This window comes from Pseudopodoces humilis, chromosome 2 (assembly GCF_049639895.1).
Source record: "Pseudopodoces humilis isolate 2021_Gansu_Grassland_sample_001 chromosome 2, ASM4963989v1, whole genome shotgun sequence".
NCBI lineage: Eukaryota > Metazoa > Chordata > Aves > Passeriformes > Paridae > Pseudopodoces > Pseudopodoces humilis.
This window is the reverse complement of record NC_142201.1, coordinates 74,344,450-74,372,230: the sequence shown is the minus strand read 5'-3', so window position 1 is coordinate 74,372,230 and position 27,781 is coordinate 74,344,450. Positions and strand designations below refer to the sequence as shown.

Genomic DNA, 27,781 nt, shown 5'->3' with positions numbered 1-27,781 from the left:
ATTCTGTTTGGATCCCTAGCCCTATAGACATTTGATTAATTTAATGACAGTTCCATTTCATTCAAGGTCCAGTACTGAACTTTGGAAACAAAGACAGTAATGTCATTATCTTCCAGGGCATATGGTCAAGTCCAGAAGTGTCTTAGCATTGCTCAAAATATATTAAACCATTTGTCTCACATTAGATGCAAACAAGTCTTCTACCACATGAACTTTCAAAAGTAAATTTATTGAGTAAATAAATCCTTATGAGACCTATACAGAATTACTAGTTTTCATTTAAATAGGGTTCCATCATATTCCCAAAGAGGTTCAAAGACAGAATCCCATCTTAACTTTTCTTGTGCTATCCTCTCACTTCTGCATTTGTATACAAACATACACACATATATATACACTCACATTTTCTGCTTCTTGGTGCAGTTCATTTAACCAAATAGAAGACGCCTCACAGCAGTAAGACAAAAACAACAACACTCAAAGTCCTCACTAAATGTTTCTGTAGATCAGCTTTTCAAGCTTAACTTTGAGCAGACAACTAGTTAATAGTTACACCATTTAAACTACAAGTTATTTGTAGAGATAAACATCCAAGTTGCAAATAGTTTTTGTAACATGAGTAGTTGAAAGAAAATAATGTAAAGGGCTGGGAAAGAACTGGCTGTGTCTTTTCTTGAAAAGAAAGAAATGGGGCATTCTGAGTTATGAAGTTTTGATTGTGCTGTAAATTCAGTATGTGTGAACTAGAAACAGTATTCGAATGATCAGAAAATACTCAGTTTTTAGTTATTTTGCAATTATTTTGGTTTCAGAGCCATTGCACAATGCTAAATAAACTTTATAGACTCATGGTATTCCTAACACAATATAAATCTCAGTCTAATATCCAAAATTATTCACCTCTCTACTACTTCTCTCATGCAAACTGTCATTTATAATACTATGCACATGTTCTACTTTTAGATATGAATTATATATTAACTACCTTTACTGGAAAGTTTAGATATACAATCCTATTAATGGAGTGGAGCTGAATATCTCCAGACTCTTTCTTTCATTAATTTCTTTTGACTATTACCATTTTAAACAGACATTAATTTTCTCTTCTTGAAAAACAAGAGAAATTCCCTACTATGTTCTGACTTTGTTCCTTTATGCATTTAAATTCTAGTGTCTGAAATACTCATAGCTCTCTGAGAAATAAAAGTATGACTGGATGGGGATTTCTGAAAGCTCCCAATACTCTCTTTCCATTGAAGTCACTGCTAGTTTATTCTACAGTCCTGTGAGATGAGAGCTTAGGCAGCACTGAAGCCTGATTTCATGTTGTAATGTTTCCATAAATTGACTTCTAGGTGTACACAAAATCTATTTTTAATCCATAAGCACTCAATAACAACACCAGTGTGGATTTACTCTATGCCTATATTCACACTTGTGAGTTTCCCTAATAATTGTTGAACCTGTTGGCTAAATTGAGGATAAAGCCTCAAAGGTATTTCAGTTCTGTAAGCTTTTTGAAGACTAGCAGGAAAACAGAGGGAATAGAGACTGTATTACTATCTCCCAGGGAGCTGGGAAGAGCCTCATTCTCACTGCTCAGCAGTCAATCCAGAGGGAGAACATTAGAGTATGCCTTAACATGGGGAAAACTAGAATGCAGATCGCAAACACAGAATCACAGGATCAACTGATTTGGAAGGGTCCTACCAGGATCAAGGAGCCCAACTCCCAGCCCTGCACAGGACAATCCCCAAGAGCCACAGCATGTGCCTGAGAGTATTGTCCAAACACTTCTTGAACTCTGTGAGGCAGCCTACCAGTGAGGTACAAAGCCTTAAGGTTTTAGCAAAAAAATGCTAAAAACTAATTCTAAATATATTTGGGATTATTTATTTTTTCTTTGCCTTCGTATCTTCTGATCAACAAGGAAAAACAGCATCTTACAGCATGTGAGCAGCAGACAGGTACCATGTATCTCCCACTACACAGTCTGAGGTGCAGGAACACATGTAGGACTCAATGACTACATGCACTACAGCTGCTCCAGGGAGGAGATCTGCAGGTACAGATCTTTCAGTCAGCATTATGCCTGAGTGGGTTTGGTCAGGATGAGTGAGAGAGAGAGGAGGAAAGGAAAAAGAGCTGGTTGGGCAGTGAGACAAACATAACTGAAAAGATTCAGAAGGTAGAGAGGTACTGGGCTCAAAAGATGTAAATTCATGTTTGCACTGACATGTTCGCGCAACCAGCCCACACTCAAAGTATATTCATATGAATGTTACCACAACAAGATTTATGATATTCTTTGCAGTATTCAATCAATCCCTTTTCTCTCCAGTACCTGCAACTCCACAGCAACCCCTGGCTCAGTGTTTGTGACTATGTACCTTCAACTAGGTGTTGCCAAGAGCTGCTTCCTTACAAGCAGTGATTTTAGACCCCGCCAGAAACCTCTGATAAATTCGTTCTCCGTGAGTCAGATACTAATGCCATTATGAGGTCTAAACCAGCTGGCAGGGGTGAGAAGTATTAATCTCAGTTGACCTCTGTACACATAAAAAATTGGTAATATAAGATCTTGTCAAGTATATGCTGGCCTAAGTCTATTTAATAACTGTCTGAAAAAAAGAAAAAAAAGAGGCAAATCTAATCCTAAACCTTCTCTAACTCCAAAAGTATCGTCAACCCTCCACACTTTATCCCAGAAGCAGTGGTAGTGAACATTTAGTCTTGAAGCTCACATTTCTCAGCGTAATGGACTGTTACGACTTGCTAGTCAGAAATAATTACTATAATGCCATTGCTCATCACTCTAAAGAAATCTTTAATCTTATCCTAAAGATGCAGCATTTTGAAGATATCATGAAGATCCGAACCACATTTCTCAGACAGTAATAAAAACTGAAATATTTTTAGGTACTTTTGTGAGCTTGCTGTGCTAGTGACCTACTTGCCCTAGACTTGCTCTGAGTGCAAAAAGAAGACACATGAACAAGGTAATTCATCCCACCCGAAGGTGGACATCTAAAACAAATGGGATGAGCAGTTCTCTGCAGGTGTCCTTCTCTCCCCTTCAATTATAAGGGAAGCTTTAGCAAGATGCCCCATTTTTCAAACCACCAAAGTTTTTAAAATGAACTTTTTCTCTACCCGTTGCATTTCAGCCTCATTTAAAAGGTAAGGCTGACTGAATCTAAATGTAAATGTGTATGAATCCCTTAAGCACAAGGCAAACCAACACACAGATAGATATGGCTGTACATACATATACACACACACTTTTCAGAGGCCTGCAGCCAGGACCTGAGATAAAGTGATTGACTTCATGACGTATTTTCTGATCTGTTGTGGAGCTAGGCAGATGGATGGCATCACATCTGAGATTTCAGCTCAGTTCTAAAGGTACTGGTAGGAAACCTAGCTTTATATCTTAATTTTATTCTGGGTTTTCATTCTTAGTTTTTGAGATTGCTTGTTTTAAAGAATATTTAAAGACACCCCCATCAAGAACACACTGTCTGCAATTAAATACAGCTTAGCACAAAATCAAGTAGCTCTGCTCCCTAGGGAGATTAGTTACATTTAATATTTAAAGCTATTTTGTCTCAACATACATATATTGTGCAGCCTGAATTTTATAACTTTTAAGATGTCAGAGGACATGTTCATAATAAAGTTGTTTTGACTATGGTTTGCACTGAGCTCCATTTAGACAGAAATCAGAATTCAATTAAAATGTGTATATCTCAGCATTTTAAGCAGTTCTTAGTTTAAAAAAAACACCTAATTATGTTTAAAATATCAGAAAAACAAGTACCATAACATGTTTGACTTAGTAAATGAAGAAATTCTGCCTATTCATCAACTCCCATTGCTCCTATTCAAACCAATAGGAGCCATATTTATGAAATGATTCATGGGCCCAAAATAAAATGAAAATTTAAATATTTTTGAAAGCATCTGTACAGGTCTGTTCCTGTTTTTATTTTGGATGTTTTTCTCTGCAGTGCTGACTTCATACATTTGTTTTTTACTTATGGACTGAAAGAGAAAACCAGTTGTTCTGTTTGTGATCTGTTTGGTTTGGGGACTTTCGTTAGCCCAAACTGACTTCTCAATTTTGAGGGAATAGAACAAAATGAAAAATGGATATTCACTCTACAACTGTCAGATAAACTGAAAACAGGAATAATGAAAGCAAAATTTCTGTACAGTAGTAATTGAAGATTGCAGATTTTGAGAAAAAAAAAAAGGAATTCCAACACATTTTTTCAATCTACTGTAAATGTGGTCCTTGCTGATATTTAATGAACTGCATCCCACTGTGCTACGGCTGAAAAACTTAAGCTGACCTCAAGAGATAAAAATAGTTTTAAAGTCCATCCATACATAAGAAAACAGCAATATTTCAAGTAGAATTTGACAGATTTCAATTAAAGCATTTTGCAGTTATCCATAACATGTCTTATATTTTGCAAAGTACTACATTTTGCTCACCTTCAAATAAGCTGCCATGATTTCAAATGGGTTTCTTTTTCAAACTAGTTAGCATGCATTTTTTATTAAGAATGCTATTACTACACAATTGAGCCCTAGGATAAAGAAAAGTATATTTATATATAATCACAAAGAAAGGTTTGCAGATTTATGGAGATTTGTGCAGAACACTCTCCAGAATGTAGAAGCACCACCAGCATTCAGCTTGCAATGCAACAGATGTAAAAAATTCAGAAAAGGTAAACAGACCTTCAGAAAGCTTCTAATGTAATCAAGACAATATGATATCAATTCTTCAAAACAACATAGGATTAGAAAGATTTTCATTGAAATATAAACCAATATTACACCTAGGAACAACACATTTAGGATTGTATTATTGAAGCTTTATGTCCAGTTAACTCCAAAACTAGTTTTATAGAAGAAAAAAAGCATGACCTGCTTTTCATTGTCTGTCAGAACAATAAAAAGTCCTGCAGAGATTTTAAATAGGAGGTTGTAGGCCCTATTAGCAGAAATGTACCATTTTGACACCTGAATTCAGAGTCAGGTCCCAACTACTGAGAGATCAGCATCAGCTTAAGACCATGTATACCACCAGGGATTGTGAAACAGAATGATTCTATGAAACTCTGCATTTATTTGAGAGGAATTCTAACTTTATGTGACATATAAACTTTCTCACTGGCTGACAATGTCACTCGGTCCATAGCAAGAATTCTTTGAAAAACAGAGGCAAACAGAAAAGGATTATTCTGAAATTATTCCGACAGGAAGAGCCAAAGGAAAAAAATGCAAATGTTACAGCATAGAGACTGCATATTATCCTTGTAATGCTCTATGGAAACAGATATTTGCACTAGAATCAAGCAAGACTGCACACTGTTAGATTAGCTTTCCACAGACAGACTAGCTACTATGCACAGTAACCACCTCTCTTAGACAAGCAGGATGTGGGAGAAGGTGGCAGAATATGGTTGAAGCCTTAAAACTAGATTCTTGAGAACACTAGAAACCAGAGAACTCCAGAGAAGACTCCAGAGCTAAGACTTCCACTTAACACCCCCAGCACTGGCACAATGAATTCAAGACTGAATCATATTTCAGCAGAGGATTTCTTTATGAGGAGCTGTCTGAGGTATTCATTTTCCAGTTTAGAAGTTACCAGAATAATTGTAAGGACAGAGACAGTAACCATTAAAGGATAATACAGATAATAGAAGAGTAACTCATAATTTACATACTTTAAATTAGAATCAGCCCCAGTACTGACTGCATGATCCTGATGGATTTATGAGATACAATCCTAGATACTGCATTCCTCAGTCAAATGTTTCTTTGCATACAGGACAGCATGCATATATCAGATCTAGAGGGGAAGCACACATGAAGACATTCCCTCTCACGTTTTCTGTGATGTTTCTTTCTCCTCTGTCAAGCACAAGGGAGAAAAGCCATGATTGTTTCATACACTATTCCTTCTCTTCTCTAATAAAAGTTATACATGAATTCATAAAGTATAATTGTAAAGATACCAATTAATACTGAAAAGACACACCTCAAGCCACAGTGGCAATATCAGCTTCATTACAGTTTGACTACTTTCAGCAAAGATGTCTAAAATTTGACAAATTTGAGAAACTAATCAGCGTACTAGGGAAAATAGTGCTAATTAAAATATCGAACTATCTGAACTTTCACAACACAAAAAACTGTAAAATAGATTAGCATTTTATTTATTGTGCATTATTAGGACGTGAGCTGCAGCTGAAATCACACCACATTAATAAGGTCATCATTGCAATTACATATTTACAAATCGAACACAATCACACAATGCTTAAAATTGCATTATTCCCAGTCATGGGAACAAGGTGAAGATAGGATCTACACCTAGTGTCCATTTTACACAGGAAGTAAAAATGGCATGCATTGACAAACAAATGCACAAAATATACTTCACATGAGGCATACACAGACTGTTGCTCCCACACAGCTCAGTGAGGAATACAGACTGAACACATCATCTGTTTTTCAGAGAATCATATAACCATAAATTAGTTGGAAGGGACTTCTGAAGGTCATCTGGTCCAACCATCCAGTAAGGACCAGGGACATCTTTTTCTTAGCAAGAGCTGCAGTAGCACATGGAGGAACTGTGAAAAGTCAAATCTGGCAGTATATCAGATTGCTTGCTGACAACAGGGCTAAGCTGTGGCTTCAGGTAAACAGACACGGGGGGAGGCAGGAGGGAGCCCCATCCAGTGCACACTGAAACAAGAGGATGCCCTTCCACATTCACCTGCAAGACATGAAGCAGTTACTTCAGCAGGGAGTAAGGAGGAGTCTTAGCATGCTATCCAACTCCTTCTGGCCTCTCTGTCTTACCAAATATTTACAATGACCAGTCCTTCTATTGCACTGTGCTGGTACACCCAAGGGGAAGATTATTTGGGAAAGTGAGGCAGGGCTGCAGCTCCTTCATCTTCCCTATCACACTCAGTACAGTGTCAGTGATGTATGCGGCTGAACATGTATGATTTCAGCCTTCACTCCTGCTGTGTCTGGCCTTACAATGCATCTAACAAAAAAACCCAAAACATAAAAACTACTACCACCACCACAACAAAAAAATTTTGTCATTTTTAGTTCATCTGTTTTCTTTATTTTGAACATTTAACAAGGCTGTGCAGTCAATTCAACTTCCTACCTAATGTGATTTCAAAATTCTTCTTTAAAAAGTATGCCTCAGGTTAAACCCACATCTTCAGTGATCTGACTGTGCTTTCTTTTTTTTTTTTTTTTTTTTTCCCTGTTATGCCCTGGCAAAAACTGGAATGAAAATATCTCTGATGCTTGCTTTCTTTCTGGCTGCTTTCATTTGCTTTATTTTAAAAGCATGTTATTAGTGAAAAGTTTGTAAGAGCAGTGATTTGCTTTGAATACAGTAAATGTGGCGATTTCACATGTTCTAGAAATCTTCAGCTTTGAGTATTGCCACTCTATTCTCAACTTTCTTTTTCTGAGCTTCAGACATCAGCATCAGACAGTCAGAATTTACCAGCTTTTTAACAGAAATGCTGTGCATATGTGCAGGAAAAACTGGATACTCCATGTGCAATTATTCAGCAATTATGGGTAAGAACACTTTATTAGTGTCCATCATAAGCAGGCACAGTGTATCTTGCATGTCTTACGTAGCTCTCTGACAGGAGTGCAGCCAAGCCCCCAGTGGGAGCTCCCTGGGTTTCTTCGAGTCAGCTCTTTTACCAGGCCCACTCGTGCTCTGGGAAAAGCTCTGCCAGCTGCTGCTGCACGCACAGGAACCTCTGTCAAAACCAATTTAGAGAACTGCCTGGTTTCACGTGCTGGCATTGCATCCTCTATTTTATCTGGCAATTTTAAGCAATTTTTAACTAGCAAGAACATTAAGTTAGCAAGATAATAATACCGTGGAGTTCATAGTGGTTTGTGTCTTAAGAACAGGCTTTGCTTTAGCCACAGTAAATGTAAAATGAAAATTTAAAAATCTAGAATACTGATTTATAATAAATAACTGAAGGAACTGCTTCTCTCCCACCTTTGGAAACAGAAGGGAAGCATAAGTTGCATTAGGTAACTAGGCTGGGTATTTCCCTAGAAGGAAACAAGGCAGCTCACAGTAGTTTTGTTCTGGTTTGGCCAAATACCTTTGAAGGTACCTTCAAACACTTTTTTAAAATGGATGTGCTAGCAATTAATTGTCAAAACTACAATGACATACTTACATTTGCAATCACCTCACTGTAAAAGCATATACAGAAATACATTCTGCCTCATTTCTGATAAGAAAAACAGGTGACACTTTTTTCCCTTGCCTAAGGTAAGCTTTAAAAGCAATCTGCTTGACAAGGTTTAACTTTAGGTCCTGCAAGGATTGGTGATGGCACAAAAGATAGCAGGAGAATTAGGAAATAGCACAATCATTGGAGACAAATCCTGAGACAAGATCCCTGTACAATAAAAGGGAACTCCTGCAAGCCTTGAAAAATATCCTGCACGCATTGATAAAAAAGCCTTTAAAGTCATTCCTGAAAAAAATAAACTGAACTGATATATCAAGTCATTATGATTTCTTCTTTGTGACCTTCCTCTATATCCTTATGCTCTAGATGAAACCAAACCCATGGAACAAAAGTGCAAAGTAACAAAACCAGAACAATAGCTTTCCCTGGTTTGTTCTAGGGTTTCTTTGGAGAAGAGACTGCTATTTAACTCCCATGCCACTGAGGTCATATTCAGGCAAGCATGTGAAAATCAAGATATTTGATTTTTATACAGGACATCACACTGTCATCTTGTGTAATTCTTTGTTCCCCAAAACTGTCTATTCATGTGCCCTGTTATTTTCCTTCAGTATGTCACACAGCTCTCAATCTGCAAAAACAGTGGCAGCTCTGAGCAGGAAAATAGACAGGAGGTAGGACAGCACAGGCAGCAAGGACACACAGCATTTTAAGGATAGCTGCACCCTGGTAAGGATCTCCACTCTTTGCCCACATGCAACAGTGGCTGTAGGTGGCACTTCTGCCTCTCCCAAGCTGCCAACGCTCAACCCTTACAATGAAACAAAAGGTATTTACATATAGTGATACTGCCTGCAGGAAAATATTGTCAAATGCATGAGCACTGCCCAGGAAAGGCTTACTGTGTGTGCTGTGACCGGACTGGGGAAAGAGCAGGCTGAACAGCCATACTGATCCACTTCTCATTCTCCTTTGCCTGCCAGTGTGGGAACAACACAGGTACAGGATCAGTCCTCAGCTGCATGCTGGACTATAGCATGAGGTTCCTCTGTGGTGCACACAAGTTTATTTCTGGAGTGATGCTTGTTTCTACGTTGTCACATGGCCAAGAGAATTAGTCATTTCTTGAAGTCTGTTGGGAGGCAGGCTGTATGTATGGAGAAGTGTGTATGCATGCTTTGCCATGCAGGTCCAAGAACAGACTCAAGACACCTTAACACTACTCAAAGGTTCTGCAAGGATGGAGTTGTCACTGCAGCCATTTCTCAGAGGCATCACTGTCCGAGAACTGACTCTGGAGGTTCAAATGTTTGCACATACTAATTATGTGACAGCAGACCACACACATACTAGAAGCAGCCAGTTCACTACTATGTATGATACAAGAATTCTGTATTTTGCTTAAAAAGAAGAGTTTAATTTTCCAGGATCTTATAAATGACAGGAACTGGTGAGAAATTATTATCATGTCAATATGCTCTCCTCGGTGACAAGTATTAATTCCGAACAAAAATAAAACCAAGCCTATTCAGGTACAGAAAGTTTTCCATTAGGAGGATGAAAAAACCAAAGAATCCTTCTTTCCCCTTCTCACAATGTCAAAGACATTTTACTAGAGTAGCAGTGATACTGCTGGGTTTGGGAACCCCAGGTCACACTGTAAGGACAGCAATGAAGCAAACCAGCATCCCCCTGTGCAGACTGACAAACATTCAGAAACCTAACAAAGCAATGTGAACGTGGCTAATGGAGCAAGGGAACACACTTGCAACCTGATCCACAAAGGGAAACAGTGCCATAACTTTGGGGCTTTCTATTAATTTCAAAGCAGCAAATTCTCTGTAGGCTTCTCCAAGGAGCTCTTAAACCCTTTTACTGGCATCTGGATGTGCGAGTGAAATAACTCCTATCAGTGATTATCCCTGCTGTGGTATCGCGATTAAGAAGCTGTGTTGGTCCATCTCCACAAAGAATCCCAAGGCATTATCACCACCTGCTTGCTATTCTCACTCAGCATTACTGTCACTGGTTTCTTAAGGCAAAGGATTTCTCTTTCAAGAAAACTGGCTGAATAATTAAGGGTAGAACAGTAAATAAAGGGTTTCCAGATCCCACAGTACCTTCAGTGATCAACATTCTATTTTTAGATCCTATATTTAGTTCCTTTATCTATTTTTAGATACATTCTCTAGCCAGTCTGGGTCTCTGCTTCATCCCAAGCCACTTTCTTTATGAGTCACATCAGATTAGAAATACATTCAAGTATGAGAAAAATCTTTTGCAACTGATCCAAAAAGAAACAATAACAAAAACCCTGCATACTACATTTGGAGTCTCTTTAAAAAACAAACAGAAACAATGCAAGAGACTGAAAAATACTGACTGACATGTTTCCTTATGGTCATGTTTGGAAATGTACTGCAAATGAAGTCACTTGTAGGATATCCTGTGGGTGACACATAAGGTAGTACAGCAGAAAAAGAAACTGGACATTTGAATTCAAAGCTTTGTTCTGTATTTTTGCTGCACAATCTGTAACTACATAAGTTACCCCTACATCTCTATCAGTGCAAAGGATTTGTTTGGTTTGTCTCAGTGTATGGACACTAACTTAACATCTTAACTTTTGAGTACCATACACAAGCCCCTAACTACAAGAAAGAAAATGAGGTGCTGAGGCACATCCAAAGGGAAATAATGCTCAGGAAGGGTCTGGAGCACAAGTCTGATGAGGAGTGGCCAAGTGAACTGGGGATGTTCAGCTGGAGAAGAGGAAGCTCAGGGGGACCTTATCACTCTCTGCAACTCCCTGAAAGGAGGGTGTAGCCACTTGATCTCCAAAGTAACAAGCAATAGGACAAGAGCAAGTGTCATTAAGCAACAGCAAGTGAGATTTTGATTTGACATTAGGAAAGATTTCTTCACTGTACGGATTGTCAAACACTGGAACAGGCTACTCAGGGAAGCGTTTGAGTCTCTAAACCAAGAGGCATTTAAAAGATGTGTACATGTGGCACTAAGAGATATGGTGGGCTTCGTGATGCTATGTGGGCTCAATCTTAGGGTCCTTCTCAAACTAAACATTTCTATGAGTCTTTGATTGTATTACAAACTCATCACTGAATTCCTAAGCATTTTATTTTATCCTGTATTAATTCATGTGAACTGTGTGCCAAGCCTTGCCATGTGAAGTGCTGATGAAAGTTTTGTCATTGATTTTAGTGCAACAAAAGTCAAGACAGCTATTTTTCAAGCTTTTCATGGACCTAGTGCTTAATAAATAGTTTTAAAGAATCTCAACATCATCAAGTCCCAAGGCACAGCAAGGATAAAATACATTGGCAGGAAATTTGAGCAGAAGGTAAAAGTGTGTCCTCCTGCACCATCTCCAAATAAGCAGAGGTCTAATTAACAAAGCAGAAACATGGGATGTTTGACTTCACAGAATGGGATACAGATGAAAAAGCTAACACGAAACTGTAGATTACTCAAGTACAATAGGAAGCTTGAGATCATGTAGGATTTACTCACTACCAAAAATTTTAAAGCCAAACCCAAACTCCCAAAAGAAAGTATCTCCAGTTTCACACTGTAAACAGGACACTTCATTAGCTTTGTAAACAGGAGACTGATTTGAAACAAAATAACTCTATGCAATCCAGTATTTCAGAGAACCTCACTAGAAGCAGTGATTAAAGTGCTGCCTTTTTTCCAAAATGTGATATAGTGTAATAAACTTCATAAACAGCAGGAATTTTGGACAAAATTTTTGAATACAGCTTGAATCAAATGACTAAAAAATTACTAAATTTCCCTGCATTAGTGGGAAAATTCTTACTACAGAGAATGCCAACACAGAACCTTCATGGTATTTCTTAGGACTCCTTTAGTATCCTGATGTAAAATCCCTGCAGGTGCACAAAAGCCAGAGCAAGCCAGGGTGGCCCTTTGGGCTTGGGATCATGCAAAAATCTTTGAGAGTCAACCCAAGATTTCTCAGGTAAGCAAAACTGAATGCAGCTACACAAGGAATGGAGGAGGATGGCAAAGAAAAGGGACACAGCTGAGCTCATAGATGTAGAGAACCGGACTCCGTGCTCCTGCTACTGCTGCACATAGAGAAAGGGGGAGATTGGGAAAGAGGAAGAGCAGAATGGAAGAGATAGGAAAGGCAAGCACTACTTCTTAGGACCACTGTGTACCACCCATTGCCACTCCTCTCTCAGCTGCAGTAGATGCCATTGTGGAATGGCTGAGGTTGGAAGTGACTTAAAGAAACCACAATTACTGCTCTGGAGACAACAGGAGATGGTATTTTGAGGCCTTTGGGACTCTGGTATCACACACAGAAGCCTACCCTGTGTTCAGTGCCAGTCCTGTAAAATATTTTAATTGTTTTTATAGAGATCAGTCTGTCATTTGCTGCAGATTTACTTTAATATTAACCAGACTATCCATAGGAAAAGACTGGAGTATAAAACACAAACTCCTGCTGCATCTTTTGTACATATAGTATATTAGAAGTATGAAATAAAAGCCGTTCCCTGTCCTAATTTACAGCTCCTCAAAGGAATTTCTTGCTGTATAAATAATAAACATTTTGTGGCTATGTTCATTTTATGTTATTTTTACACACAGTCTGAAGAAGGAGTGACAGAAACACATTGTAGAGAATTTGTATACTACTTTGTTCAAGAAATACCTGCCTTGGTAATCCTTTTTCTAGTAAGTTCCTTTTCAATTAGTATAAATTTTAATAATGTGAAAATTACTTTCAGACTATTAACTAGAAACCTGAAAAACTGACAGACATTATTAAACATAACTGCTTTCAAACAAAATTCCATAAATTTCGTAACTACCAGAATCATCTAAAGACCTTAACTACCCTGAAAAGTTAGGTTTGAATACTGGCCTAATAGTTCACTCTTCAACTAGGACTTCAAGAAATTATATTGAACCTGGGGTGTGGGGGATTTTTTTGTACTTTAAACAAGCTGCCAGGTACAATATTTTTATGATTTTAATGCTGATTTATAACCAACTATATCAAGCATACTTAATCTCACTTCCTTGTGCTTCTGTCCTTAATTTATGTGTTCTGTACAATCATTTGGACAATGCTCTCAGGCACATGGTGTGACTTTTGGGGATGTACTGTGAAGAGCTAAGAGCTGGACTCAATGATCATTCTTGGTCCCTTCAAACTAAACGTATTTTGTGATTCTGTGATAGGTGAATATCTATTTTGCTATATTAGACAATATTCTAAAGAGTAAAATTATAGTTATTCTGCAAATGCATGTACAAAAGATTCATGCCATGCCTACGATATATATACTTTTTTTTTATTTTGGTATGCTAAATACAACTGACAAAAACATAGCAACAAAGCTTGTAGAAAAGCCAAAGTTATGTTTGTCTTCCTCGCCTCAGCCTTTGATAGTAAGACCAGTTTGCTTCGGGTATCCAGCTTCCTGTGCTGGAAGAGAGGGACAGGGAGCAGAACGAAGCCCCCACAATCCAGAAGGAAACTGTCAGTGACTGGATACACCACTTAGACACAAGTCTATGGGGACAGATGGGATCCACCCAAGGGTCCTGAGAGCTGGCAGAAGGGCTCACCAAGCCTCATTCCACCATTTACCAGCACTGCTAGCAAATCTGAAAGGTCCAGTTAACTGGAAGTCAGCAAATATCACACTCATCTACAAGAATGGCCAGAAGGAAGACACACACAGGGAAATACAGGCCTGTCAGCCAGACCTCACTGCAGGGGAAAGTCATGGCAGAGCTCATCAAGTGTCATCATGCAGAACTTGCATGACAACCAGGGGATCAGGTCCACTCGGCACAGCTTTGGAAACACAGGTCCTGACTGACCAACCTGATCTCCTTCTGTGACCAGGCGACCCACTCAGTGGATAAGGGAAAGGCTGTGGATGTTGTCTGCCTGGCCTTTATGTAGTAGGTTTACCTAGGCTGGACACCAAGGGCCCACCAGGCCTCTCTATCATTCCCCTTCCCAGTGGGACAAGGGAGAGAAAGTAAGATGGAAAACAACTTGTACCTTGAGGTAAGGCACTTTACTAAAGCAAAAGAAAGTGAAAATTTGGTGTGTATAAACAGAGAGAAAAAAGTTTATTCTCTATATTCCATCAGGGGGTGATATCCAGCCACTTCCCAGGAAGCAAAGCTGCAGCGCACATAGTGATGGCTTCATAAGGAAAACATTATAAAATAACAAATGCTCCCCATTCCTCCTTCCCTCCCTTAGCTTTTATATCTGAGCTGATGTCATATGGGGTATGGAATACCCCTTTGGTTGATTTGGGCCTGGTTGTGTCCCCACGCAGGACCTTTCCCACTCCCAACCACTTGATAGGGGCAGAATGTTAGAGAGACAGCCCTGATGCTGAGCCAGCACTGCTCACTCATCAACACCTTTCTACCTACGAATGCAAACCACGGCACTGTGAGGGCTGATGTGGGGAAAACAAACTCCATCTCAGCCAGTCCCAAGACACTTCAGTAAAGCTTCTGACACCATATCCCACAGAATTATCCTGCAGAAACCAGATGCTCCTGGCTTGGAGAGGTGCACTATTTCCTGTGTACAGACTGTATACACACTGTCCAACTGTCCAAGTCCAGAGCGTGGTGCTGAATGCAATTGCACCCAGCTGGTGGCTGCTCGCAAGTCAGCTGAACAGAGCCCAGTCCTGTTCAATATCTTTATCAATGCTCTGGATGAGAGAAGCGAGTGCACCCTCAGCAAGCCTGCAGATAAAACCAAGTTGGGCAGGAGTGTTGGTTTGCTGCAGGCTAGGAGGGCTCTCCAGAGGGATCTGGACAGGCCGAATCAATGGCCCAAGGCCAACTGTATGAGCGCTGAGTAAACAGCTGGGCTTGATGATCTTGGCGGTCTTTTCTGACCTAAACAATTCTACGATTCCTAGTTTTGCAAATATTTGGTACACTTGGTTCATAAAAAAAATAGTTCTTTTTACTCACTTCATTTACATATAAACTATTCAAGTTTTCTTATTACATTGTCCTGTACGACTTGAACCCCTTGACTTCAACGGAATTATGAAGACGGTCGATGTTAAGCACAAGATGAGTATTATTGCACTAATGATCCCCTGTGAATTTTCTATTTATGCCTATTCCTAGATGCTTTATGAAACACAACATCTGTGGTAGGACAGTGGAAAAGAAGTCCCAATGTTATTTTAGATTTTCAGCACTGTTCAGTTTTTACAAATCAAAGCAATACAACTATCAAGTTTTCTCTTCCAGTCCTTTAAGAATTACCTGGCCTAATTCAGTTTCATAGTAATACTTAAAAAAGCCCCAAATGAAAACCAAGAAGTTTCATGAGACTGAAGCATTTATAATGACTACCCCTATGATATACATATGCCTGATAAAACATATTTCAAGTTCCCTTAGAGAATTCCTCTATGCTGCTTGCTGCTGAGTCAGGGTTGGAATTCTCATGAAATATCCTTTGATATTTCAGTCCAAACTGTTAATTATACAGATAAGAGACATCATCAAAGTCAGATAATTGCAGACCAAAGTGCATTACTGCAGGGAAATTAGTAAGGCTTTTTTTTTTTTTTTAACTGATGAAGCCTGGAATACACATTTCTATACAAAAGCTAGAAAACAGGGAAATAAAACCTATAAAAAACAATTTATTTTGGCCATTTTACAGTTGACACAATTTTATGTTACCAGAGTTCTCTAAAAAAATGTATATAAGCCTATTATAAAATAACTCAGTAAGTGCATTCCAAAAGTGATGGTCTATACCACTAGTGATACCAGATACATTTCACAGAATCCTAGAATGGTTTGGGTTGGAAAGAACCTTGAGGGTCATGTAGTTCCAGTCCCTCTGCCATGAGCAACGACACTTTGCACTAGATCAGCTTGATGAAACCCCTTGAACAGACCTCTCTGGGCAACATGCACCAGCACCTCACCACATCCACAGAAAATAATTTCTCCTAATACCATATAATCAGAGAATCATAAAATGGCTTGGGTTGGAAGCATCTAATCTAAACCTACCTTCTTTAAAAACCAACTAATCAAACAAGCAAAAAAGAGAAAATAACACAATCTTCTCCCAAGAGGAGACACTTAACATTTATTTGGTGAGAGAAAACCACCATAAACTTTTTCCTTTGATTAGGCATAAGCCAATAAAGGGAAGAAGAGAGTAGAGTTAATGGCATACATCCATTTGGACTGGCCCTTAAAGAGCCATGAGCTGTTGGCAGGTCCCCAGAATTATAAAGTACAGTTTTTTCTCTGTATTTTGGTGGTGCACAAGTGAAGCAAAGTTTGAAAAATCTCTCTTTTTGTTTTTTTGGATTCATAATGAAAACCACAAGAGCTCGGAATCTTATCTCAAGTCATCTGATGTTATGGTTTCAAATCCACATCAGAAGATACTGATTCCATGGCTTTCAGCTGTTTACATACTGAAATGACATGACACTATGCTGTTTGTTCTTTTCTGTCTTTTCTTTAAACTCTGGAGTTTGAAGTTTAAAATATGTATTGTGACGCTTAGTCTGAAGATAGAGACTAGGCATACTTCCCTAGACTAAGCAGATGTTTGTTCAATAACTGATAAGGAAAAGCATGTGTTGTTTCAGTTAGACATTATATAGTAAATAATATTATTTAGCACTTTTTATCCTCTACTTTTCATCTCCAAGTACACATAAACAACCAAAACAGGAGAAACAAAATAGATTTCTTTTAACTAGGCAGTATTACCTGCATACCAGGAAACTGAGTCAAAACAGAACAATGAAAGCATCTGCAAGACCTCTGTGTTACTCTGATGAACTTCAAGGTACTTAACTTAATAGCATTAATAAACACTCTAAGTGAATACCAGTACTTGTGCTATAAATGTTGCTGGCACCTCCAGGACACTTTAAAAAATTGATTAGTGCTCCACTGGACTGCTGAGTCATTAATGACCGTCCTTCAACTAGGACAAGAGAATGTCTTGTAAGCAAGTTATTTATATTCTTATTATCTTCAGCAGAAAGTACAGTCTGGTTAGGTTTGGTAGTCATTAAATGGCAATTTTTTGTATGTGCTGCCCTCATCTATAGATTTCTTATCAGATCAACTTCAGTCTTAAGTAAGAGCAACTACAAATAGGCAAACTTCTTTTAGTCTGAAAGAATACTGAATCATGCACACTGCAAACATCTGTTTTGGCCAGAAGCAAGACCAAGCCTCCATATTAAATTCTGTGTATGCAGTACTACTAGTTTATCCTGCTTGGAAGCAACAGAAAACTGGAACTCAAAGAATTTTTCTTTTTTAGTAAAATGTGCAGGTGGTCTTGGATTTACGAAGATATTTTTTTGAAGCTGAATGAGCTTTGTTTCCTCTTCAGTATCTCTTTTAATTTCACAACCTAAAAATCATGAACATCAACCGACAACGTAATATTAAACTACTTTTTACCTTTGCTGTGTGTTTTCAGAGACTGTTGTAACACATTTACCCCAATGTATCGCGTGCTCTCAGATCCCATTCTGTATTGTCATGTCTGCAAATATTTACAAAGCAGAAAATACTGCCTGACTCAGCAACGCAACTCACATGTCTTTCATGCTGTTCCATATCATTGCTTCAGACCAAAACAACACAAAAACACCACTGCAAATTATAAAAGGCAGAAATACTATTAGTGGCCTACAGCCAACTGTGGTCTAAGCATTTGCTTGTGAGCTCGTCACATGCATGCAACATTTGGAATACCGCTCAAAACCTTTGGCTGCACAAATACAGACCCTCAGTCAAGGAACTCAAGCAACAGTTTTATCTGAGTAAAATCAGGGGGATCAACAGCTTATCTGCTTTAAATGTTGGAACCCCGCACCCAGCTCCACTGGCCACACCAGAACACCTGGTCCTTTGCAGAGAAAAAGCAACAGGGAGAGAGCAAGGCTGCAGCATGCTAAGGAGTCTGCATGTGGTCTTCATCAAAATCTGTGACCTCTTAAGCACATCCATAGCATCCACTCAAGAACTGCAGAAGTGTCTGACTTCAGCCTGGGCACATTCACTGTAGGCTGCAAGTCTCACTAGCATGTGCCCCAGTGAAGATGAAAAGTAGGATGTAATTACATACAGATCTGCCACCTTCCAACAGCCTCAGTATTAGTCCACCTAGTACCCACAACGATCAACCACTACCAGTTGCCTCAGATAATTTTAAAGGTACAAAGCTTAATCAAATTGTTGAATTATCACAACTAGGAAGACAGCAATTAACTAATCATGTCAGAGGCTTATTCTCTTCATCACTCCAAGAAGCAATTTCACCACAGGAAGTCTTCTGAGGAATAAAAACACCCATCATACTGCCATTAATATGAAAACTTTATTTATATAAGGGGTTAATGATTTCTTCATTGACTATACAGAGAAGATCAGACATTTGAACATTTTGATGTTCTAAGTATCTAAGTTTTGAATGTAAAATCTTGTTTGAAGTTTGAGCTGGATGGAAGCTTGCCTAGGTTAGTTCAGAGATGGTCTCAGTTCTTCTATGAAGATGGCAGGCTAACAAGTCATGAAGCTTGATAAAACACGGAATAACATTTAAAGAATGAAACGGAAATAACAAGGATGTACTTTTACTACAAACACAAAATTGTTTTTCTTTAATGAGATTAAATTTGACTTCTGTGTCGGAAAGAAGTGCAATTCTGTCCTGTTTTATGATTCAACATTTCCATTCTAAGAAAAAAATCCTCCACCTTCTCTAAGTCTTCTTTCAGTGACTAGGAAAGGCATAAAAAATACTAAGTTCAATATGGCTCCAAACTTTAAACAAAAACATCCTCCTAAATCAACTGTATAGCCATTACATGCATTGTATACATACTGGAAAATAAACACTGGCAAATACAGTCTTGGAAGTGGCTCAAGTGACTGGGTTTTTGAAAAGGGTTTATAAAATATATAAATGCTGTAAACTGGAAGATGTTAACTCCGTTCATTTGCAAGGAGAACATCCCGCATCTCCTCGTGTACGAAGGTACATGGCAACGTGCAAGAGCAAGTTCTCCCACGTGAGGCTGGAGCACACCAGGCTGCTCCCTGGCCAGAGGCCCATCACTCTTCCCAAACTGAAAGTCGTGGATTCTAGAGGAGAGTTTCAGCAGCGCTATTTTTATGCAGTCTCCCCGTTCATTCCCCGTGGGGCCAGGGCACACGACCACGTTCACTCGAGGCACCTGGGTCCCACACTCTGCGCTGCAGACCCTGCGCAGCACCTCGGCTGTCCAGGGCATCCTCTGCCGGCAGGTTCCGGAGGGAACCGCACCGCAGTTCAGGCTGAAAACACCCTTCCTACGGGGCGGGCGGTGTCCGAGAGCCCGCTGCCGCTCTGCTGGGTGTGCACCATCCCCGGACATCACAAGGGACGAGGCCAGTCCTGGTGGGGCAGTGCCCAGCAGCTCCAGGGGAACACCAAGCGCCGGGCTCAGACCCTCCGGTCGAGGAAGTCCCCTAACCCGGCGAGCAGCCCGCCGACAGCGCTTACAGGAGTCGAAGGCGGGGGAGGCTGTGGCAGGGCCGGGAGACGATCCCGATTCCGCTCCCGCCAAGGAGCCCTGGGGCGACGGCGGCGCCCCCGACACGGGGCCCCGAGAGCCCCCGCAGCGGCGCCGTGAGTCTCGAGACGCCACAGAGCCGCCGCTCGCCCCGCACTGCCCCGCCGCTGGCACATCACGGGCACACGGGGCACACGGGCCCAGGGGTGCCGCCCGGCGGGGCCCGCCTGGGCAGCCGGGACAGAGCACTCCGCGTTGTCAGGGGCGAGGTGCCCCCCGCAGCCCAAAGGGGACGCTGGGGGTGCCGCCGACTCCCAGGAGACCTTCTCGAAGTTGCCCCGAGAAGTTTGGGACCGCCCGGAGGTGCAGCCGCCGGGCAGAGTCGCTCCCTCAGCCCACACCTCCCTTCTGCCACCTGGCTACAAGCTCCGGGACCGGACCCCAGGACCGGACCCCCGAGACCGACCCCACGACCTGGCTGATCCCCCGGGACGGGACCCCAACCGCACCGACCCCAGCAGCCCTGTGTGCATGTGGCCCTCGCTCCCGGGACAGGGGAGCGGCAGCCCCGAGGCGCGCTCAAGGGCTTCCCCCGCAAAAGCAGCCCTTGGGAATAAATAAAGCAGCAGGACGCTTACCATCTCGCCTGATGTTGGAAGCCCGCAGGGCTTTTATAGATCCGCTCTGGGCAGGGGCGGTGGTGCCCTGACGGCTGCAGAAGTTCGCACAGACCACGGCGTAGAGCAGGAGGAGGATGAGCAGTTGCATTGGGACCAACTGCGAGCGGGACCGTGTCTCTGCGAAGAAACCCGCCGAGGGTGCTTCCCTCGCTCGCGTTGTCTTCCCCCTTACCGGACTTTTTGATTGTTGCGGGTTGCTCGTGTGTTTGGGGGAGTTGTATGCGGGGAGGGGAAGGAGGCAGAATCCCCGCAAAAAAAGCGCAAAACCCCAGAGCACGCGAAGCAGCGCTCACCGCCGCCGCGTTACTCTCCGAGCTGCCTCAAAACTTCCTGCATGCTGAACTCTCGGCTGCCCTTCTGGGCCGGCCGAACTCGGCAGAGGTGCGGAGCGCCCGGGCCGGGACCGCCCGCACTCCCCCGGTGCAGCAGGGCCGTGGCCAGCAGGCGGGGGTTGCCGCAGCCGGCCCGCACCGCGCCCCGCACCGCCCCACCCGCCGCGCCGCGGGAGCCGCCGCCGGGGGCTGCAGCGCCGGGAGCGCCCCGCTACCCGCGCCGGGGGCCGGCGAGGAATGGGGGCCCGGGGAAAGGGGGCGGGAGCGGTGCCCGGGCCCTCCCTGAGCTACCGGCCGCGCCGTCTCCACTCCGGGCAAAAAAAGTGGTAGGAGGGATGGTGCGAGGAGGGGGCTGTCCCCGGTGCGGAGTGAACGCCGGGCTCCCGGCGAATGGGTAGGACGGGAGCCGTGTGCCAAGGGCTGTACGCCAGCACAGGGGCCACGCACCCGGGGGTCTCGTCATCCTCGGGCCCGCGGTGGTCGCGTAAAAATCATCGCTGGGCCAAATGACGCAAATGTCCGAGCTGTGCCAGGGCGGGTGAGGATACTCAGTGGGACAACTGGTGAATAACCCGCAGTTGTCCCTGGGAGAAATACATGGGCTTCTTCTGTCATGCCGAGCACTGTCCAAAGCCTTTCCTTACAAGTTAGTTCTTATTAATTTAGACTCTCATTAAATTTGGTCTGGTATTAAAAGTTGTATTACTGCCTGGAAGAATTTAGGTCTAAACCTAAAGTATGTGAGGGTTGTGATCAGATTGTTAGTTTAATACTCTTTTTCTTTCCATTAGCCGCAATGAAAATAATCAAAAGGAAGTTGCAGAGAAAAAACAAACAAAAAAACACTCAGGTTTTTTGATTTTATAGTTCTCTAATAAATTTTTCCCTACTCAGTTTATTTCTTACAACATTTTATGCAGTCTTAGCCAGTCTAACAAACTGTTACACGCTGCCAGATCTTTAACAACACGAAACATACATCACTAGCAGAAGAATGTCAATATGGTGCTGTATCAGGAGTTTTGGATGAGTCCTGCTACACTGTGAGGACTGCCTCTGGCTGTGTGAAGCTTTTTCTCCAAGAGCATGCTAGGATGACAATGGGACTGAAACATCTTGTATGTCTTAAGAAACCAGTAGGGTGCAATTCTGTTATGCATAATTCATGCTTCTTTATCCCTTTCATGTTCCCCAAAACTGACAGCGAACCTAATCCTGCTCCCATGTGGTAGATAATGGAAAGGCTCCAACAGTGCTTCATTTGTGAGCAGATGTGCCTATATTTTAGGTGCCCATTTGAGGGGGGAGCTGGGTGAGGAGAGGGAAGGTGGCCAATTCAATCATCCTAATAGAAACAGAAAGTCAAATAGAGGACACAGAGTGAATGAGTATGGGGGAGCTTCGGAGATGTTCTCTGTTCATCCAGTCAATGTGTCTGCCTCTCTCCAGTTACCTTACAAGGGACTGCCAGAAAACACCAACAGAATTCCAACTTCCCAGCTCTCTTTTGACCTTTACCACCACTCGTAGTGAAGTCTTGCCTTTCTTAGTGCCTTCAGGCCTTCCTTCTCTTTTAGATTCAGGCTGCTGGAACCTGTAATTAGTTCTCTTTGGGGGTAGTGGCCATTTTAAGGTGGAAGGGAAAGAAGGACAGATTACCTTCCAGCCAAAAGTCAGACAAAAGGTGTTTTGACAGCACCTGAGCAGTTGCACAATTCAGTCAAAAAATGGCACTATTTCCAAGGTTGTTTCTCTTTCTGTATCCAAATTCATCCATATAAATTTTCTTATATAAAATTCATACGTCTTCCCAAGACCTGGGTCTAGAGACAGAGTCTTTCTGGCCCCATGCCTCCCTGGCTGCAAAGGTCCAGCTTTAACAGAAGAGTAAAAGACGCTTTTGCCTTAAACACTCCAGAGCTGTTTGGCTGACATACTCCCTGGCTTGATAGAGACTATAAATTTAAACTTCCTTAAGCTGACCAGGGCACAGAAGTGAGATTTCCTCAGTTTTTTTGTTTTGTTTTGTTTTGTTTTTTTTAAGAGTACATGCTGTTGTGGTACATAAGATTAAATTCCTGTTTATGTAGCAGAGATACTTGGTTGCTTGGAGAATTCTCAAGCAAAACAGCATGAGACCTCATAAACTAGATGCTGATGGAGACAGGCAAGTGGATTCCACCACCAGTGACTTTGATACATGCTAAGAGGAACCCTGTGTAAATCCTATCATATGATCACAGTACATTTCTGTTTCTCCCTGTACAAAGCATGGGATGGTGCCACTCTTTGTTCTTAAAGCAAAAAATATTTCTGTAGCAGAAGAGGCAGGTCAGAAAACAGGGAATAATGTTGTGGAGCCCAAAACAGAGGGCTAGCTCTATGAATTATCAGATATTTATTTTTGCCCTAGTATCAAAACCCCCACAGATTTTCCCATTTGATGTACAGGTGTACAGGAAGATTTTGGAACAGAGAAGCAAAACTAACATGCATTGGTAGACTGTTGGAGAAAATGCCTGCATTCCAATGACTGTTGCTACTGTTCTTAGATCATTTCAAAAACCACTAGACCCACTAAAACCCAGAAAAGTATCTTTATAATAAGGTGTCATAGAACCCCCATCAAAGAGAGAGAAGTTTGGATTATGCTTAGACAGTTTTATAAGCATATCATTGGGTCTTTACTTTCTGGCAAACATTCTAGCACATTGGCTAATTTGCATTCTAAGTGCTTGGGGTAATTTAAAGCATCAGGTGGCTTCCACAGGAAGACCTATAGCAAGTCATGGTTGCTGCACATAAGGACACACTGATGTACAAGTTTGATAACCTAGGTAATTTTAGATTGGTCATCTTAACTGGGATCCTAATAAAAAAGTCTCCACAGTTGATATGAAACTCAATTAATAGAAATTAGAAAGAAAATAATATAATTATTTTCAATCAACCTGGAAAATCTTACCATGCTAACTTGAAAATCTGGTTGACAAGCATAGTATCATCCAATTATGGCTTTCATAACACACCAATTGGTACTGCATGATTTGAATCATATGAATTGAAAGCCGTGCATACTAAATGTTTGCAAAACTTCTTAAATGACAGGCTTAAAAATGTTTATGAAAAAGGGTAACATTATTAAATGGATTCTCTTTGAGCGAGTGCCATTTAGGCTAATTTTTTGCTTCTGCATTGGTTTACATTTCCAACAATGACCTGTGAAAAATGCAGCTATTACTGATGACTTTTGAAGATGACAAAAACTTTGGGGGAGCAACAATAGGATGATTTATAGCATTGGTGATATATTGACACAGATGTGTAGATACTGAATATAAGTGTAAAGCTGAGCCCTGGCACAGCTTATGCTTTAAAATAGCCACTGGCAGCACTGCCCAATGCCTGTGGCATCCACCTCACCTCATTTTAGTCCTCTGGAAGTGCCTGGTGTTAACCAGTCACACAGGTTCACATTGTTCATGGAGAGAATTGGATTCCCATCAGAGGGCCCTCTAGCCCAGAGGTTTTAGGCAGTAATGCTGGGGTGGTTTGGAAAGTCTAGTTTCTCTCCACTGACTATGGAGAGAGTACAGGGAACAAATACATTCGTAGTTATAGGATAGAGTATTTTATCCTAGAAAGCCCTGATGCAGACAAAAATGGTGGGGGTCAATTATCAAGGAAATCAATGGTCTGTAGCCATCTCTTATATCATTTGTTGACTGGGAGATGCTCAGAGTCATACAGTTTGTGTATGGAGCACAAATGCACTGTTTGTCCAGAGCATTTGAACTATGTTGATTAAGTAGCAAAACCCAAAATCTCTGTGTGTTTTCTCTGGGATCCTTGAATACTTATTTAAAGAAGGGAATATAAGTTACAGTAGGGGCATTATGCTTTCTTCTGTTATTATTAGACTGCTGCCTCAAGTTCCTATGAATAAAGTCTTAGGAAGGATCATAATAAAGTGAGAAACACTGAGAGGAAAACCACAGGGTTAGCTGGAGGTTGAGAAATGTGCCACTCAGGGAAAAGCTTAAAAAAAAATCACAAGCCATTTAGCTTGTCAAGGAGAAAATCAGAGGGGTCAAGCTACCTCCCGGAGGTAGGATATTGATTCTAGAAGGCTATTCTGTCTCGTGGACAATGACGTATCAAGGTGAAAGCTGGAGATAGACAACGTTAGAAGTAAAAGGCACATTTTTCTTCTATGGAAAGCTATGGAAGTATCCAAGTTCTTAACCACTGAAAATTTGAAAGGCAAGATTTGATGTTTTCCTAGAACTAGTCAAATGGTTTCAGTTTGTGCTTAGGAACTCTTGGGGTATATTGATAATTTCTAGGAAGTCTGTAAAGGCAAAAGAGGAAAGCATGTTCCTATGTTCTATACTGCAAGCCACAGATAAAATTTTAAGTGATTCTTCAATTTCTTGGAAAACAACTAAAAAAAATATACCTCCAAGGATTAATTCCAGGCACTGTGATTTGTTATATAGGAGGGCAGTCAAGTGAGGGCAATGACCTCATCCCTCAGTTTATAATCTGTGAATAAGACATAAGAATGAGCAGAGGTACATACAGTACCTTGGAGAAACATCTCAAAATTGCTAAAATATGTCTTAAGTAAACAACTGTAACTGTGATGGAAGACCAAAAGAATGTAAGGAAAATTAGACCAAAGCCAGTATATGTCTGGAATTAGAAAACAAAGGCAGAGTCATGTGTTACTAAGAAAATCGCCCCAGGCACCATGACGTTAAGAAAAAAAGTGCAGCACAGGGATCTATGGCTAGATTTACTACTTGAGCTACAGGCAGATACTCAACAACACACATAAAAAATCCCCAGTGAAACTGATCACTTTAGGTGATCAGACCTATCAAACACAAGCCCAAGCACTGCTGCCTGGTATCACTACAAACTGATTCGTGGAATCTCATGTTAAAACACTGGACATTAGATCTGGACCACAGACCTACAAGTGGTGCTGCTGTTTGTCCTCCTCCAGCAACCAGCTGTGTAAGGTCACTTGTCTGGCCCATTCTTCAGAACAGCTGCAGACAGCTGTGATTTATGCAGTCTTCTGATTTTCCTTCTCGTGTCTGCATCACTACAGGATGCTGTGCCCTTCTCCCTTTCACCATATACCTGCTTCTGGTCCCAACTCTAAAATTACTTTTGCTGGCTCTATGTGACTTTTGGATAGTGCTACTACAAATGTTGAGGCAAATATTGCACTAATATGCACACAGGAAGGGAATAAAAAACAATATCCCAAGCTGAACATGCTGATATATTAAATTTTGAGAATCTGCTATATCACTCAGACTATCTTCCTGGTACCTAGTGACAGTACTAATTGACATATAGTGTCCATGCAATATTCAGAGTCATGCTTTCAAAAACTGAAAAAAATCCATAATGAAATAAGAAATGCTTCGCTCCTAAGTAGGATTTTTACCCCCCATTTCTATCAGTGGAACCAGGATTTAGACATAAATTCAGGTTTTAAAATACTGGGCTATGTTTTCTCATAAGTTTTTTATTATTAAAAGGTATTAGCTTCAAAAAGACTGCATTTCTTCTGTAGCCCTGTTCCCAGGTTTGCAGATTTAAAGAGACCTTTCTGATATGATATAGTTTGACTTCTTGCATTAATAAGCCAAACTGTTTTGCTGTCTGACCTCCTGCTTTGTTTGCTTGAAAGTGTGTTATCTTAGAGAAAAATAAAAGATCAAAAACTTGATTTTAAAATAGTCGGAAATCAATTTTGTAGTATCTTGAGACAATCACTCACCATCAATGGTAATCAAAGGTAATTCAAGTGATTAATGTCTGGTTTTAATTTTTTTTTTTCCTCTGGATCTTGTGTGTAAATGAACAACAATGGTTTATCAGAATCCTATGTTTGGTCTTAGATATTTGGATGGAAGTAATCCGAAACTATTAGTTTTGGAAATAGTAGAAGACCTGTCCTCAAACCCTTGTATCTTCTACATAATCACTTTTGTTACTTCTGTGATCAATTTCTTAGCACCTGTCAAAATGATGTCAGATTTTGTTTGTCATAAATACATTTGAATTAGAAAACTGACACCTAAATTTTTAGAGAAATACTAGGAATGTTTTACTGCTGGTAGTATGAGATCGCTAGGATCTGAGGTTTCAGACTCAAAATTTTTCATGATAATTCATGTTTTCTGTGTGCATGTTGCAGATACTACTTTACAAATAAAACAACGAGTTTTAGTAAGACAGGAACAATATGACGTAGGTTCTCTGTGTGTAATAATGCCAAGACATTCCTTCTGGACTGCTCTATGTTCTCTCCTCTGGGGCAAGATGTATTTGCCTTCTCTTGACTTCAGCATCTCTTTTCTTCAGCATGTCTTCTGAATGGGAATATTTTTCAAATTCTGTAAATTATTATCTTGTAAACAACTTAGGAGATACTACCTGAGCATTGTGGTAAAGACTGAAATGCATCTTGATGCTGAAGCCTGAGAGCAAAAACTCGTGTCTTGGCACCGCAAAGATGGCACATGAGCTTCTTGTCATCTACTGTGTTGAAGTTTGTGTGAATTCAGAATACATATAAGAGATCAAATATCTTCCTTTGGTGAGTGAAGATTTCCCCTCAGTTTCCCAAAGCTGAAGTTCTGAGCATCCATCATATATATGGGTCCTATGTAAACTCCTCTATTCAGCCACCTAGACGATCAGTTTATTGAAATATTTTAAGGATCTTGTAAGGACTAAACCTTCTAGTTATGTGAAATTCTTTCTTGTCCTCCCGAGTTACAGCTTGTCTTTAATCCTTTGTTAAGTTCAACAGAACACCACTGACTCATATTGTCAACAGTGTTTCAAAACTG

General features: G+C 40.8%; 1 protein-coding gene across 4 annotated transcripts in view; it reads right to left on the bottom strand.

Annotated features, from left to right (window-relative positions):
- The window catches only part of PDGFD (platelet derived growth factor D), a 139,279-nt gene extending 118,277 nt beyond the window's left edge, over positions 1-21,002 (bottom strand). For all 4 annotated transcript variants that reach the window (XM_005516221.3, XM_005516222.3, XM_014252282.2 and 1 more), the window contains exon 1: positions 20,530-21,002. In XM_005516221.3, coding sequence (XP_005516278.1) covers positions 20,530-20,659 — 130 coding nt within the window. In that variant the 5' untranslated portion in view covers positions 20,660-21,002. The remainder of the gene's footprint in view (positions 1-20,529) is intronic.
- Positions 21,003-27,781: the final 6,779 nt, after the last annotated feature.